The sequence below is a fragment of the Hyperoodon ampullatus genome (assembly GCF_949752795.1).
Source record: "Hyperoodon ampullatus genome assembly, chromosome: 4".
Lineage (NCBI taxonomy): Eukaryota > Metazoa > Chordata > Mammalia > Artiodactyla > Ziphiidae > Hyperoodon > Hyperoodon ampullatus.
In genome coordinates this window covers 65,250,591-65,268,446 of record NC_136917.1, presented here as the reverse complement: position 1 = coordinate 65,268,446, position 17,856 = coordinate 65,250,591, and the positions used below count along the sequence as shown (strand labels likewise).

Below are 17,856 nucleotides of genomic sequence, written 5' to 3'. Positions count from 1 at the left end.
CCGCGGGCAGCCCCGGGCTGGCCCCCACCCCCACTCTCGCCTTCCAGCAGGGAACAAAGCCGGTGTGGGAGGAACAGTTCCAGCCCGAGCTTTCGCTCTCACCTGGAGCCCCGACCCTGGGACGCGCGAGTCCTTAAGACCCGCTCTTGCTCTGCTCGGGCCTCACTGCTAAACCTTGGTGAGCCCTGGGCTCTAGACCCCTGCTGTTGAGAAAAGAAACATTTGCAAATATGTCCCGGATCGAAAAGATGAGCATTCTGGGCGTGCGGAGTTTTGGAATAGAGGATAAAGATAAACAAATTATCACATTCTTCAGTCCCCTCACAATTTTGGTTGGACCCAATGGGGCGGGGAAAACGGTAAGTCCTAAATAGCCGCCTTCAGTTTACGGGTCGCCACGTGTTAGAAATCTGCAGTAAAATATCTGCAGAGTTCGGAACTCTTGATTAGGATGAGAGGAGTCCTTATGACTCAGCTCCTGGGGCCCCAGGGTGTACCTGGGTCTCCGGCTGACTTCCCGGCCCAGGGGCGTGGCTTGGTGTGGCCTTCAGGCCACTGCGACCTCAGGAACCGACCAGACTCCTGTGTTCAGTCATGTCCGGTGGACAAGGTTTCCATCAGAATCCTAAGAGACCGGGAGCTACCTCCGTCCGGGCTCAGCGAGCTCACAGTCCCACAGGAAGCCTTTTTGTCTACATTGATGTTTTATCGTTCCTTACTCACATGGCATAGCATTCACTTCCTGGTAGTCGTCCCCGTACAGGATTTCTTTAAAAGTTATAAAATATGATAAATATATGACTTTAAGAAGCCTGTCTATCCCGACTAAGATAATAAATGATAAGTAAATGACATAATTTTAAAATGAAACATGCGTTGGGGCTTGGTTAAATTGGGACAGTATTTTGTTGTTAGGATACTCTTACCTAGTCAGAATAAAAGATCAGAGTGCATGGGCTTCCCGGGTGGCGCGGTGGTTGAGAGTCCGCCTGCTGATGCAGGGGACACGGGTTCGTGTCCCGGTCCGGGAAGATCCCCCACGCCTCAGAGCGGCTAGGCCCGTGAGCCATGGCCGCTGAGCCTGCGCGTCCGGAGCCTGTGCTCCGCAACGGGAGAAGCCACAGCACGGAGAGGCCCACGTACCGCAAAAAAAAAAAAAAAAAAAAAAGATCAGAGCGCAGCTTATATACTGTGCTCCAGTACTGGAAATATTTAGAAATTTGAGTTGGACCTGGAATAGTATGCAATTATGAAAAAAGTACAGCCAAGAGGCTCTCTGGCCAGAAAGGGTGCTTTGAGAAAAAGCAAGGTGGTATCGTTGTAACAGGGAGAGGAGTAAATGAAGTGAAAAGTATAGCAAAAGACATAAGGTTTAGTGTTGAGAGTTGAATGCCAGACTCTTGTCTGCTTTGTTTATGTAGAAATATTATTTATTGAATGCTTTTTTTGTATCTAGCATTGTATTCAGTGCTCTACTGGTAGAGAGACTAGTATGTTTCGTGTTTATGAGCCCTAGCTGCTTTAATACAAATTTTTTCCTTCACCATTTATTAGCTGTGTGACTGGGCAAAAGTGACCTAAATGCTCCATGCCTTAGTTTTCTCCTCTGTAAAATGGAGGTTAAAAAATAGTTTCTACGTGGGACTTCCCTGGTGGCGCAGTGGTTAAGAATCTGCCTGCCATGGCAGGGGACACGGGTTTGAGCCCTGGTCCGGGAGGATCCCACATGCTGTGGAGCAACTAAGCCCATGCGCCACAACTACTGAGCCTGCGCTCTGGAGCCCGCGCAAGCCACAGCTACTGAAGCCCGCGCGCCTAGAGCCGGTGCTCCACAACAAGAGAAGCCACTGCAATGAGAAGCCTGTGCACGGCTCCGAAGGGTAGCTCCCGCTCACCCCGCCCGTGCACAGCAAAGACCCAACACAGCCAAGAATAAATAAAAAAATTAATTTATTAAAAAATATAGTTTCTACAGCCTAGGATTGATGTGAGAATTAAAAGCTTAATGTATGTGAAAGTGATTAGTACAATACCTGGCACATAGTAAGGTCTTTGTAGATACTAGCCATTTGTTTAGTTTCGGCTTTTAAAAAAAATTTAGCTTTATTGGAGTATAATGACATATAAATTGTAGGCTATTTAAAGTATACATCATGGTGATTTGACACAGATGTATATTGTAAAAGGATTCCCCCTATCTAGTTAATTAACGTGTATTTATCTTTTTTTGGTGAGAACATTTAAGTTACACTCTCATTAAGTTTCATTTGTACAATATAGTGTTGTCAACTATGGTGACCATGTTTTACTTTAGCCATTGTTATTAAAAACTTGACTTAGTTTAAAGGGTTTTAATTAGAAATAGAGAAATTTTCCCTCAAATAAAAATTCTTTATTTTATTTCAGTATACCTCGTTAAGTATGTAGCTTTTCTATGAACTTACAGCAATTATTCTTTAACACTTAATCATATTTATATAACAGGTTTTATAATGTCAAATTTTATCTGATCATATCTTTTATAGTCTCTATGGTAATAATATTTTATAATGAGTTAACATTTTATGATTAAATCCTGCAGTTCTCTAATAACTAAATAATATAATTTTTTATTTCTTTAGACCATCATTGAATGTCTAAAATATATTTGTACTGGAGATTTTCCTCCTGGAACCAAAGGAAATACATTCGTTCATGATCCCAAGGTAATGGTGCTAGTAAAACTTTGTACTTTTTTTTTTTTTTTTTTTTTTTTGCGGTATGCGGGCCTCTCGCTGCTGTGGCCTCTCCCGTTGCGGAGCACAGGCTCCGGACGCGCAGGCTCAGCGGCCATGGCTCACGGGCCCAGCCGCTCCGCGGCACGCGGGATCCTCCCAGACCGGGGCACGAACCCGCGTCCCCTGCATCCGCAGGCGGACCCTCAACCACTGCGCCACCAGGGAAGCCCCAAAACTTTGTACTTTTAAAGTAAAAAAAAATTGTTTTTATATTTTTGGCTGCGTCAGGTCTTAGTTGTGGTGCGCGGGCTTCTCTGTAGTTGTGGCATGCGGGTTTTCTCTCTAGTTGTGGTGCGTGGGCTCTGTAGTTTGTGGCATTCAGGCTCTCTAGTTGAGGTGCCTGGGTTTTGCTGCCCCACAGCATGTGGGATTTTAGTTCCCCGACCAGGGATCGAACCTGGGTCCTCTGCATTGAAAGGCAGATTCTCTACCACTGGACCACCAGGGAAGTCCCTAAAATAAAATTTTTATAATTATGGAAGTGATGATAGCTCATTGTAGAAAATTTGGCAATGGAAAAGTATGAAGAGGTACGAAAGTCACCCACATACAGTCTTAGCGCCCAGTGATAGCCATTGTTGACATTTTCATGTATTTCTTCTCCTTTACATGCAGTCTTATATAGCTGAAGTCATACTCTAATTTTGTATTCTGAGGTGTTTTTCCACCTAACATTATAATAAAGTCCCATGTTATTTAAAAAACTATATTAATCTGGATGTTTGATACATTGGTGTTTTAATCTTTTTACTTTTTTGTATGTCTTGAAGTATTTCCTACTTAAAACATGTAACCTTTTATGAACATTTTTAATAATTGCATCATTTTCTTACATTTAGATTGCTTTCAGTTTTTCATTAAAATGTACCATGATGAAAGTCTTGGTGTATGAATGTTTGAATGGTATCTTTTTTTTTTTAACAAATTTATTTATTTATTTATTTTTGGCTGTGTTGGGTCTTTGTTGCTGCACACGGGCTTTCTCTAGTTGCAGCGAGCGGGGGCTACTCTTCGTTGCGATATGCCGGCTTCTCACTGCGGTGGCTTCTCTTGTTGTGGAGCACAGGCTCTAGGCTCTCAGGCTTCAGTAGTTGTGGCTCTCGGGCTCTAGAGCACAGGCTCAGTAGTTGTGGTGCCTGAGTTTAGTTGCTCCGTGGCATGTGGGATCTTCCCAGACCAAGGCTCAAACCCGTGTCCCCTGCATTAGCAGGCGGATTCTTAACCACTGCGCCACCAGGGAAATCCTGTGAATTATGGTGTTTAAACTCTTAGTGTGTGTATAGGACATAGGCTTTTCTATATGCATTTTGGCCTGTAGGTTTTTCTTTCTTTCTTTCTTTTTTATTGAAGTATAGTTGATTTACAATATTGTGTTAGTTTCAGGTATACGGCAAAGTGATTCAGTTATATACATATTTTGTTCCAGATTATTCCATTATAGGTTATTACAAGATATTGAATATTGTTCCCCCTGCTATATAGTAAATCCCTGTTGCTGATCTATTTTATATATAGTAGTATGTATCTGTTAATCCCAAACTCCTAATTTATCCCTCTCCCTGAATAGGTTTTTCTTGTATACTATAGTGGGGTCAGGTGCCTCTCTCATTACCTCGCCTGCCAAGAGTTTGTTGTGTGTTTCCTCCAGGCTTTTTTCTGTGTTTATAAAAACATATCTGTGTGTGTATATAAATACACTCATGTAAATATTTTAATGCATCAATAGAATTTTATTTTTCCATTGTATCAAAACACATCAAATATTTATTTAGTGATATACTGTGGATATGTTAAAATATATATACACCTTTGTTTCATTATTTTTAATTACTAAATAGTATTTCATTGAGTTTATATTCTCTAATTTATTTAGCTGACCCACTGTTGATAGTCTTTTAAGTTGTTTCCACGTTTATGTGACTAAAGATAACCCTGTGATTATGAAAGTGATCTCAGGTGGCCTTGGCCTGCAGTGGCTTGAAGAGGATTTCTGTTCCCTGGCCAGGGATTGAAGTCAGGTCGTGGCAGTGAAAGCACCAAGTACTAGCCATTAGACCACCAGGGCCAGTGGGCAGTGACAAGGCCCTGGTCCATTGGCTTTGTAGAAATGAATTTCCACAAAGACATGGAAAGTAGTGAAACAAGTAAAGTGTTTATTAGGAGGAAAAAGAGTACATGTGAATAGACTCACACCGGCGGGCTCAGAGAGAGAGAGTTGCGCCCTCGTGGTAGTTTCAGTCACTTATATGGGACATTTCTTCTGGGTTTACTCTGGCCAGTCATCTTGCTTTTTCTGGCCCTGAGCCTGTATTTGGTTTAACTCAGGGTCCTCCCCTGTGTGCACATGCGTCTCTTAGCCAAGATGGATTCTAGCGAAGAGGCCTGTGGGTAGGTTGACATCACCTACTGTGGGGTGACGCCCCCTCCCTTTTTGGCCCCTGAGGAGCCTTTTTGCGCAACTGTAGTCGGGAAGGTCTCCTTGACCTTGAGAATGAGGAACATGTGGTCTCTTTATCTTTTATCTGGGCAGAGCTCAGCTCCTTGCTATTCATCTTGGAGTATCTGTCCACAGGGGACAAACTCCAGCTGCTCAGCCTGGGGCCCATCTATCTCCTGCCTCAAATCCCCCGTGCGAGACATAAGCCCCAAGAAATCTTTATTGGGAGGATGTAGGGCAAAGGTCTGTCTTCTGTAGCTTCTTCAGGCTGGCATGTGGCTCATAGACCCTACCTAGTTGGGTTCACGGAGCTCTCACCCTGTCTCATTAAGGGGCCCAGGGTGACTTCTGTTGTTATTCCAGCAGGATCTGTTCCGAGGAATGGCCAGAATCTCTGCATCACCATTATCTTGATGTGAAACTATTGTAATCTGGAAGAGAAAAACTTAACAAGCAGATTAAAAAGGCAGGGGCCAAAAACCAATAAAAGAACTGTTGTAACCAGTGGCCTAAGGAGTAGGAACCAGGTTATGTTTGGTAACAATTTTGATCCTGGTCCAGATAGAGTCAGTGCTTGGGTTACCCTGTCCAAAGGAATGGAGCCATTTGGCGTGGTCATATATATTTTTGATATCTGCTTCTATTAGCCCAGTGTGATTTGATGTGGGTGTAACGCACTCAGTTAGTTGGACAACCTGACATTAATAGATCTCATTTCTTTTCAGGAGAATAAGCCTGAAACCCATTCTGGACCTGGCACTTTGGGGAGACTTGTAGCCAGGTAGCTAGTTGTTTAGTTTTATCTAAGTAGGTTGTAACCTTTGATGTGGTATTAACACATAAATAACAGGAGCTATTGGTCATCATACATGTCTCTTTTTTTGGTTAATATATGATATAAAGCTATTTCATTGCCTAAAAATAATAATTATAAGAGGAGACCTTTAAATTGTTTATTGTTTTATCTTAAAGTCAATTAAGTTCTCTCAGAGGCTGGATCAAATCAGTCCCTTTTGCCAAGTCAAGCATTTTGCTTTTCAGTTGTCCTTGCTCCTGCATTAGCAGTTTCTCCCTCTTTAGGGGATCATTTATATCAGCATATAAACATGGTCTGGTAGCTTCAGTCTACAAACAGACAAAATCTCCCTTTACTTGCAGATCAGCCTCTGGCTACTACTTAGTTCCAGTTTATAGCAAAATTCACAAGAGTTGTGTGTACTGATTGTTTTCACTTTATTGCTTCCCCTTTCCTCCTCAGCCTACTCTGTTTAGATTTTTCTCCTTTTTTCCCCTCACTAAAACTGCTCTTGTAAGGTCACCAGTAATCTCCGTACTGCCAGATAAAACAGTTATTTTCTAATTCTCAATAATTTCTTTGCAGATTTGATAGAGTTGTTTTCCCCCTTTTTAAAAAACATTGCTCTCTTGGCTTTCATGACACCATAATCTCATACCTCCTTTTTTCCTGGCCATACTTTAGTCTCCTTTGATGAGTCTACTTTTGCCTGGCTCTTCTTGGGTGATCTCATTCATTCTCATAGCTTTAAGTATTGGTTATGTTGCTCTTGTCTAACACTTGGAAGTGAATTGTCTGAGGAGACACATGTGCTGACAAAGCAAGAGACTTTATTGGCAAGGGGCACCTGGGCGGAGAGCAGTAGGGTAAGGGAACCCAGGAGAACTGCTCAGCCACGTGGCTCGCAGTCTTGGGTTTTATAGTAATCGGGTTAGTTTCCTCGTTGTCTCTGGGCAGTCATTCTAACTCAGGATCCTTCCTGGTGGTGCACACATCGCTCAGCCAGGATGGATTCCAGCGAGAAGGATTGTGGGAGGTTGGTAGGACATATGGACTGGCGTCTCCTCTCTCCTTTTGACCTTTCCCGAATTCTTCCAGTTGGTGGTAGCTTGTTAGTTCCGCCTTCCTTACCAGGACCTCCTGTTGTAAGATAACTCATGCACGTGGTTACTATAGGGCCTGGCCAGGGCGGGCAGTGTCGGTCAATGGTTCCGCTAACAGTTCTATGCTGAGGAATCCCATATTTATATATATAGCCCTAACTTCTTTCCTACACTCTAGATATATATGTCCAGCTGTTTGATTATTTAATGGGCATCTCAAATTTAACATATTCAAAATAGAACTCTTGGTTCCGTTCCCCCATCCCTTTCACGTTCTCAAACCTGTTACTACCTTAGTACTCTCCAGTTTAATAAATGATATCATCATCCACATGTTTGCTCATGCAAAAACCTGTGTGCCATCCTTTGAGTGATTCCTTTATCTCATCCTGTTTCTAATTCATAAGCAGTTCTTACCTACTCTTCTAAAATATGTCCAGAATATGTCCCTTCATTCCATCTCTGCTCCTTTCCTGGTCCAAGCCACCACACTTTTCCCTTTGAATTATTCTGGTAGTCTCCAAACTTGTTTTTCCTGCCTCATTCTTTTTTTTTTTTTTTGGCTGTGCCACGTGGCATGTGGGATCTTAGCTGCCCAACCAGGGATCAAACCCATCCCCCCCTGCAGTGGAAGCACAGAGTCTCAACCACTGGACCCCTGGGAAAGTCCCTCCTGCTTCATTCTTTTTTTTTTCTTTGATAGTAAGAAGTGGATTTATTTAGAGAGAAACTCCTGCCTCATTCTTGAAGTTCTCTTTTTTACATAGCAACAAATTATCTTTAAATATTTATTCATTCATTCAACAGGGAGTGAGTCACTTAAAATGTGAGGGGAGAATATTCCAGTCAGTGTTAATACTAAGTGCAAAGTCCTTGAGATAGGAGCATGTTTGGTGTGTTCAAGGAATCACAAGAAGGAGCAAAATGGTAGGGGAAGACTGGTAGAAAATTAAGTTAGAGTAGTTGAAGGGTCTAGATCTGGTAGGACCTTGGGTTCTAATTTAAATAGGAATCTATTGGAAGATTTTAAGCAAGAAGAGGGCATGATCTGTATTTTAAAGTGATCAGTCTAGCTGCTGAGAGAAGACCGTCTGTAGGTGGCAAGGGTAGAAGTGTGAAGACTAGCAAAGGGGATTTTGTGGTAATCCAGGTGAGAAATATTGGTGGTTAGATTAAGTGGTAATGGTAGAAAGTATGAGAAATGCTTGGATTTGGGCTGTATTTTAAAGGTAGAACCAGCAGTTTAGCTAATGATTTGGGTAGTGATGTATGAGAAAAATAGAAGCGTAAAGCAGAACTCCCAAGTTTTTTGACTTGAGCAAGTAGAAAAATAGTGTAATGACGAAACACTGGGAAAGGAGGTTTGGGTGGCTCTAGTTTAAACATGTAAATTGGGATGGGAATTCCCTGGCGGTCCATTGGTTAGGACTCGGCGCTTTCACTGTCAGGGGCCCAGGTTCAGTCCCTGGTTGGGGAACTAAGACCCCACAAGCTGCACGGCACAGTCAAAAAGAAAAAGAAAAAAAAAAACCATGTAAATTGGGGATGTTTGTTAGATATCCAAAGGAGGTGTCCAGTGGGTAAGTAGAAGTATGACCAGGGGAGAGGTTTGAGTTAAAGAAAGAAAATTAGGAATCATTGATGCATACAGTTATATATGTATGTAGTTAGTCTTAAAGCCTGATGGGATCACATAGGAAGTGAATATAGAGAAGAGATCCAAGACCTAAGCCTAGAGCACATTAGCATTTAGAAATAAGAAAGAGGAGGAGGAGCCGGCAAAAGATGCTAAAAGAACAACTAGTGAAGTAAGGAAAACAGAGAATAGTGTCTTAGAAGACAAAAGAACAAAGTGTTACAAGAAGGAGGAGTCATCAACTGTGTCAAATATGTCGATAGTTCAGAATAGATAATTAATGAGAACCTACTGTATAGCACAGGGAAATCTACTCAGTGCTCTGTGGTGACCTAAATGTGAAGGAAATCCAAAAAAGAGGGGATATGTGTATACATATAGCTGATTCACTTTGCTGTATAGCAGAAACTAACAAACATTGTAAATCAACTATACTCCAATAAAAATTAAAAAAAGAAATGTCGATAGCTCAAGTAAGAAGCAGGTTTGACTATGGGAAGGCCATTGGTGATCTTGACAAAACCAGTTTTAGTAATCTGAGAAAACAGGAGGTAAGGAAGTGAAACACATAGAATTGTCTTGTGAATTTTGCTATAAGTGGAAAGAGAGATAGGGCAATAGCTGAAAAGGTTTGCAGGATCAAGGAGAGGGTTGGCTATTCTTGTTTTTTTACATACGTATGTATGTATGTATTTTCTGGATGTTTCCATGTTGATTGATGCTCTAGTATCTCTGCCAATCTCATCTATCACTCACCCCTTCCCAAATACTTTCATATTTCTAGAGCTGTTTTTCTCAGCTGTCCACTTATGTCCTCTCTGTGGTTCTTCTGGCCATGGTGGTTTAGCTCTCTTCACTTACTACCCACTTTTCGGCTGCTCTCATTTCCCAGTTCTGAGCTCCCACCCACACTTGCTCATCAACTCTTCTCTCCTGAGTCACTCACACCTCCTACTGTGGATGGAGCCATTCCCCTTATCTGAATTGCCCACATCCCCTCAGTTTTCCCTATATGCTATGTTCTTCTCATTATTTCAATTCCTCTCACCCTCTTATATCTTCAGCTTCTCTTGTCTTTCCTTTTCCCTGTTTTAATTTGACCCTGAACCTAATATTGTTTACCTTGTCTTAAACAAATGCCTGAATTTTTCTGGTTCTCCTCAATAATTTTTCTTACCTATGTTCATTTGTTTCTATCTTCTTAGGAACTTTGATTTCCATGTTGCTCCATTTGCTTAACTTCCCACTTTTCTCCTTTACTTCTTTCAAACTTTCGGCTACATCAGTCCTTCCATTCTTCCTCTGATCTAATTTGCATCTCCTCAGTTGACCTGAACCCTCAGAAGCTCATTTCTCTGTTGTCTGCATCTTAACAGTTTTGTTTTGCTTTTGGCTGATACTGTAAATTGTCTGGATCCTTATTTTTTCAGCTGTTCCTTTATCCCATTTTGCTCCCATATGTTGTGTTCCTAAAAGTGGGAGATACTAGAGCATTTGTAAACTGATAGAAATGACTCTGGATAGAGGGGGAAATTGATGCAAGGGCGAAGATAATCACTGAGCAAAATCCTTGAGTAGGCAAGAAGAGATAGGATCTATTGCTCAGCTGAAGGAGTTAACAGGAGTGCTCAGCTGAAGGAGTTAACAGGAGTGCACGCTGTTTATCCATTGTAAAAGGATGGCAGGCAGAGTATATATGGTAAATTTAGTACTGAGAGAATGAATCAATTCTCTTTTGATTGTTTCTGTATCCTAAGTGGAAAAGAGAAGTGAAATCATTGGCTGAGGGTGGGAGAAGGGGTTGATTGAGGCTAGTAAAAGTGTAAAGTAGTTTTTATCTCAGAGTAAATTGATTAGGGAAGTGTTAAAGGGTTACATGACAGTGTCAGGGGGTCACTTGAGGTTTGTGGGTGAAAATTTATAGGGAGATCAGTCATTATGGTTGTGTTTTTTCAGTTTTGTTCAGCTGCTCAGTGGCAAGCACTGAGTAAGCTGGAAAGTTGGATTTAATCAAGGTTGGGCATTTGCCTGGTAAATAAAATGAAGGAAGTGAGAAGCAAGGAATTGACTGTATTCTTAATCATTTGCTTATTTGATCAATCCCCCGTATGTAATGAATCTCCTATCACTTCCCTAGAACTCTAACACTCCATACTGGACCAACTCTACCCCCATGTGCAAGCTCTCTTCACCCTGCTTGGGCTGTAACTCCTCATGCTGGCTCTCTCAAATGGACGTTTTCCCATTTTGCTTATGCTCTGACTTCCCATGCAAGGCCACCTCCCATTTCCCACCCATGGACAGCTTACTTACCTTTCTCAATCCCTAATACTCTTTACCAGGTGGCCTCTTGTAGGGATGCCCTCTCTAATCTGGGATCTGAATTACCCTGGCAGGCTTCCCCCGTCACGTGGATTCCTTCCTCAGTGTTGTCAGGCTCTGAATCTCCACATCATGCCTTCTCCCAGTATGGACATCGGCCTCCTCCTCCTGAGCTTGGTCATCCCTACTCAGAGATGCCCTTTTTATCCTGCTTGAACTGACACCCTTGGACTTTAGAAACTCTGTGCCAAGCTATCTCCCCATATGGATACCCTTCTCCGCCTACTCAAGCTCAGTTAGCATGCTTTATGTTGAGCTACCATGTCCCCCCACCTCCAGCCAGCATGGACGTTTACCTTCTTCTGCCCCATCTAATGGTTTTACAACTAGATTGTTTGGAAAGAGAAGGACTTATTTTATTTTATTTTATTTATTTTGGATAGAAATTGTTCTAAAGTATAATATATGTTTCTCTGCCCTAATAAATCAGCTCAATCTAAATTACTCTTTTTGAAGTGACTCTTCCTCAGTAAGAGCATCAACAACAATATTGTGCTTGAAATACTACAAGATACCCCTTCTCTGAATTACATTTACTATTTTGATACTTGACAGAAAGGTAGATGCCAGGAGAACAAATATGTGTGTTTGGCCTGCTAGTCAGGCACATTGTAAACAAATTAACTCATTTTCTGGTACATAGATGGAAAAATCCTTTGTTTAACTACTGTGGACTAAGACCTCAGCAGCTACTTTCCTTGGGATGAAATTGTTGCAGGAAGGGGGACCCCTTCCAGGGCCTGAGAGGAAGGGAAATGATTTGTCTGAGGAGACACACGTGCTGACAAAGCAAGAGACTTTATTGGCAAGGGGCATCTGGGCGGAGAGCAGTAGGGTAAGGAAACCCAGGAGAACTGCTCAGCCACGTGGCTCGCAGTCTCGGGTTTTTTGGTAATGGCGTTAGTTTCTGGGTTGTCTCTGGCCAATCATTCTGACTCAGTGTCCTTCCTGGTGGCTCATACATTGCTCAGCCAAGATGCAGTCCAGTGAGAAGGATTCTGGGAGGTTGGTAGGACATATGGACTGGTGTCTCCTCTCTCCTTTTGACCTTTCCCGAGTTCTTCCAATTGGTGGTAGCTTGTTTAGTTATGCATTCCTTACCAGGACCTCCTGTTGTAAGATAACTCACGCAAGTGGTTACTATGGGGCCTGACCAGGGTTGGCGGTTTCAGTCAGTGGTTCCCCTAACAAAATGATAGGATCAAGTCCCTGGGCTCGAAAAGCTGAATATCAGTCTCTGGCTACCTCCTAACTGAGATGTCTATATCCTGAATTTCTCCTGGATTACTCTCAGCTTCCTATCTTGCCTCAGTCCAGTCTGTTTACCCTAAAGACAAAATGGTTCTTCTAAAAATGCATATCTTTTGCATGCTTTTCCCCTGGATTAAACCTTTTAGTGATTTTCCATTGCTTTAAGTCCAAAACCCTTAACATGTTTCAGAAAGCTTTTAATTACTGAAACCATTTTCTGTCTTTACTTTCCTTTTCCCTACTTTCTGCACCAAACATTCTGAAATTACTTTAGACATTCAGTGACTCAGATCTTTTCATCTGCGAACTCAAGCTTATCTCTGTGGGGTCTCAGTTTAAATATTCACTTCCTTTAGAAAACCTTCCCAGAACTCTCCTAAATAGGTTAGATGCCTCTACTTTGTGCTACCAAAGCAACCTGTACTTCTCTTATGATGATGTTTAACATTCCTTTCTCTACTCTTTGTTTAACTTCTCTGTCTTCCATGCTTCAAAGGAAAAAACTGTCATTTTGGGGCTTCCCTGGTGGCCCAGTTGTTAAGAATCTGCCTGCCAATACAGGGAACACCGGTTTGAGCCCTGGTCCGGGAAGATCCCACATGCTGCGGAGCAACTAAGCCCGTGTGCCACAACTACTGAGCCTGTGCTCTAGAGCCCGCGAGCCACGACTACTGAGCCCGCGTGCCACAGCTACTGAAGCCTGTGCTCCTAGAGCCTATGCTCTGCAACAAGAGAAGCCACTGCAATGAGAAGCCTGCGCACCATGACGAAGAGTAGCCCCCACTCGCCGCAACTAGAGAAAGCCAGTGCACAGCAACGAAGACCCAATGCAGCCAAAAATAAATTAATTAAATTTATTTTTTTTAAAACTCATTTTTGAACCAAAACAACAAATGAAAACTACAAAGTGCCTAATAAATATTTGTTAAACAATTTGATGAATTAATATAAAAGTTAAATTTATGCCCAAAAGTCATGAAAAGTCCAACAAAAGTTATTTATGATTTTAAAAAAAGGCTGAATCCAGAGCTTGTGATTTTGGTTGCAGTAGAGTAGTGAGTATCATACTTGTGCTCCCAAGATGAACAACTATAAAGCTGGAAAAAATATTTGAATCCACTCTTTTCAGGCATTGGGCAACAGATGGTGCAGGGCTGTGATTTTTGAGAAAAGAGAAATATATGCAGTGACTACACGTTTATTCTAGTTTTCTATGTAGGGATATTTTGCAAACTTCAGTGCATAGAGTTAGAACCCAACAGAGAACCGTAGTCAGTAGGCAGATGAAACAAAGAAGTTTGGGTTTGCTGAGGTGGTTGTGAATTGTGAGGCAGGGTATAGGGGTGGGGTTTTTGTGCAGAGATGGGGCACCAGGAATCTGTACAAGGAACCCATGAGCCTTTGGCCAAATACTAAGCTGCATGTGTTCCAGAACGAGATTCAGTGAGGACTAGCAGCGAACAACTATTGGAGTCGAGGAGTGGGATTGTGAACTGAATGGAGATTCTAGAGTTTACACAATGCTGGGAGACATTTGAGTCATGACATGCCAGAGTAGGAGGAGCTCGTGGAACTCCTTAGTATTCTGTTGAGGCCTCAGGCCATCCTAACAAATCCTAAAACAAGCTTTGACAGAATCAAGCTGAGTAGCCAATAAATTAACTGCCTTCTAGAACAAAACTCAACACTTTTTAGAGGAAGTCAGCACAATCCAAACTCACATTGTAGCATCTACAATGTCCAGGATATAATAAAAAATTAGTGTATATATGAAGAAACAAATGTAATCCATAACTGAGAGGAAAAAGTGAATAGAAACATATCCAGAGATGACAAATTTTGGAATTAGCAGACAAGGATTTTAAAAGCTATGACACATAAGTTAAGGAATTTAAAGGAAATTGGCCATAATGTGGAAAAAGATCCCAACAGAGAAATAAAATTATGAAAAAGACCCAAGAAGCTCAACACATAACAAGTGGCATAAACACACTTATATTGCATTTTACACTAAACTTGATGAAAACCAGAGGTGAATTCTTAAAAGCAGACTGAGGAAAAAGTAACACATTATGCAGAGGGGAAAAATAATGATTTCTGACTTCTCATCAAAAACTTCCAAGCCATGAGATAGTGAGACAACAGCTTTAAAATGCTGGGGAATAAAAATCAATCTAAAATTCTATATACAACAAATATCCTTCAAGAATTGAAGATGAAATGGAGAACATTTTCTGATTGGGAAATAAAAAAGGTAGAGGTATTAGTTACCAGCAGATCTGTACCATAAGAAATGTTAAAGGAGCTTCTTGAGGCTGAGGGGAAGTGTTACGAAATTAGTCCTAGAGTAAAGGTTGCTGTAGATGCCCCCTTACAAACCTTAAAAACAAACGTTCAAAAGGACTAAGCCTCTAAGGAATTCCCTGGTAATTCATTGGTTAGGACTCCGCGCTTTCACTGCTGAGGGCACGGGTTCAGTACCAATCCCTGATCAGGAAACTAAGATACTGCAATCTGCGCAGCTCGGCCAAATAAAGAAACAATATCCACCATTAAATATTGGACTTCCCCAGAGGTCCAGTGGTTAAAAGACTCCGTGCTTGCGCTGCAGGGGGCCCTGGTTCGATCCTTGGGATGGGCGGTTCTGCATGCTGCATGGTGCATCCAAGAAAAAAAAAAGGATCAAGCCTCAAGAAATTTAGCTGCATGCCTGAACCAAATTCAACACCATTAAAGGAGTAAAACAAAATTATTCATTCAACAATGTAAAATTCACAATCAGAAGTTACCAAGCATGCAAGGAACCCATAACCAGGAGAAAATGAAATCATAGAAATAAATAGAAAATGAAAGAGATGACAGAATTAGCAGACGATCTTAAAACAAATTACAAATCTTATAAATATGCAGACAGATGGAAAGGAAAACATGAAGTTTAATGAATGGAATAGAAGATATAACAAAAAGACCTAAATAAAGCAAAAGGAATACCAGTGGGGGTTTTTGTTTTTGATTGAAGTATAGTTGATTTACAATATTGTATTAATTTCAGATGTACAGCATAGTGATTCAGTATTTTTGCAGATTATACTCCATTATAGGTTTTTACAAGAAAATGGGTAAAGTTCCTTGTGCTATACAGTGCATTCTTGTTGCTTATCTATTTCATATGTAGGAGTTTGTATCTGTTAATCCTGTACCTCTAATTTGTCCCTCTCCCCTCCGCTTTGGTAACCACAAATTTGCTTTTCTGTATCTGTGAGTCTGTTTTGCATATACATTCATTTGTATTATTTTTTAGAGGGAATAACAGTGTTTTTAAATATAATAATACAGATAGGTTAAAAGTAAAAGGATGGAAAATCCTTTAGTTAGCATACTAGAATATGCCAGCTAATAAAAAGAAAACTGAATTGGCTATATTAATATCAGACAGTATACTTCAGAACTAGTAACATTGACGTAAGAAGTCACATTTTATGATGATAAAGGAGTCAATTCACCAAAAGGATATAACAACTCTAAATGTAGAGCTTTGATATGGAAGAGGCAAAAAAATCTATGCAACTAAAGGAGAAATAGACAAATCTGCAATTATAGTTGGAGATCTCAATACCCGCTCTTGGTAAAGAAACAGAAAGAGTAGACAAAATATCAGAAGGACGTGGAAAACTTTAATACTATTAATCAAATTAGCCTAATTGATGTTTATAGGACATTCTACTAGTGAACAGCAGAATACACATTATTTTCAGCCACTGTAAAACATTCACAACTATTCTGAACCATAAATCAAGTGAAAACAAATTTTAAAGCATTGAAGTCATACAGAATGTGTTCTCTGACCACAACAGAATTAAACTAGAAATCAATAACAGAAAATCCCCAGATATTTGAAAATTAGGCAGTACATTTCTTTTTTTCTTTCTTTTTTTTTTTGCAGTACGCGGGCCTCTCACTGTTGTGGCCTCTCCCGTTGCGGAGCACAGGCTCCGGATGTGCAGGCTCAGTGGCCGTGGCTCACGGGCCCAGCCGCTCCGCGGCATGTGGGATCCTCCCGGACTGGGGCACGAACCCATGTCCCCTGCATCGGCAGGCAGACTCTCAACCACTGCACCACCAGGGAAGCCCAGGCAGTACATTTCTAAATAACCCATGGATCAAAAAAGGGATCACGAAGGAAATTCAAAAATACTTTAAATAAAAGCATATCATACAAAAAATTTGTGGAATGTAGCTAACTAATGCTTAGAAATTTATATAATAAAATGTTTATATTAGAAAAGAAAAAATGTCTAGAATTAATTACCTGAGCTTCTATCTTAAGAAACCTGAAAAAGAAGAGCTAATTAAATTCAAAATAAGTAAAGGAGAGAAATTAAAGATAAGAGCAAAAATCAGTGATATAGAATACAGAGACAGAGAAAACCAGTGAAACCAGAAGATGGTTCTTTTTTTAAAAAAAAAAGAATCAATAAAATGAATAAGCCTCTAAGCAAAGTGATAAAAATGCCATAAATTACCAATATTAGGAATGAAAGAGGCAACATCACTGCGGATCCTACAGACATTATGTAGGTAATAAGGGAATACTGCTAGCAGGTTTATGCCAATAAATTCAGTAACTTAGATGAAATGGACAAATTCTTTTAAGAACATAAGCTACCAAAGTTTACTCAAGAAGAAATATGCCTACTAAAGAAATTGATTTGTAGTTAAAAACTTAACAAGAACTTAAGGTTGTGATGATTTTACTGGTGAGTTGTACAAAATATTTTAGGAGGAAATAGAGTCAGTTCTACATAAACTTTAAAAAAATTTTTTTTTTACATCTTTATTGGAGTATAATTGCTTTACAATGGTGTGTTAGTTTCTGCTTTATAACAAAGTGAATCAGTTATACATATACATATGTTCCCATATCTCTTCCCTCTTGCGTCTCCCTCCCTCCCACCCTCCCTATCCCACCCCTCTAGGTGGTCACAGACCACCTAGCTGATCTCCCTGTGCTATGCGGCTGCTTCCCACTAGCTATCTATTTTACGTTTGGTAGTGTATATATGTCCATGCCACTCTCTCACTTTGTCACAGCTTACCCTTCCCCCTTCCCATATCCCCAAGTCCATTCTCTAGTAGGTCTGTGTCTTTATTCCTGTCTTACCCCTAGGTTCTTCATGGTATTTTTTCCCTTATATTCCATATATATGTGTTAGCATACGGTATTTGTCTTTCTCTTTCTGACATAGAGTCTGTCATACAGAGTGAAGTAAGTCTACATAAACTTTTTCAGAAAAGAGAGGCAAAGGAACTATGTCCCAACTCATTTTATGAAGGTAGTATTACTGTGTTACCAAAAACCAAAGACATTACAAGAAAACTACAGATGGGTAACTCTCATGCATGCAAAAATCAATAACAAAATATTAGCAAATCAAAGTCAGCAATATATAAAGATAATACACCATGATGGAGGT

General features: G+C 40.7%; 1 protein-coding gene across 1 annotated transcript in view; it reads left to right on the top strand.

The window, feature by feature from the left end:
* Positions 1–230: 230 nt before the first annotated feature.
* RAD50 (RAD50 double strand break repair protein) overlaps positions 231–17,856 on the top strand; it is a gene marked incomplete at its 5' end in the record, with an annotated part of 105,479 nt that continues 87,853 nt past the window's right edge. The window contains 2 exons of the mRNA XM_079702373.1: positions 231–359; positions 2,622–2,705. Of these exons, the coding sequence (XP_079558499.1) occupies positions 231–359; positions 2,622–2,705 (213 nt within the window). The remainder of the gene's footprint in view (positions 360–2,621; positions 2,706–17,856) is intronic.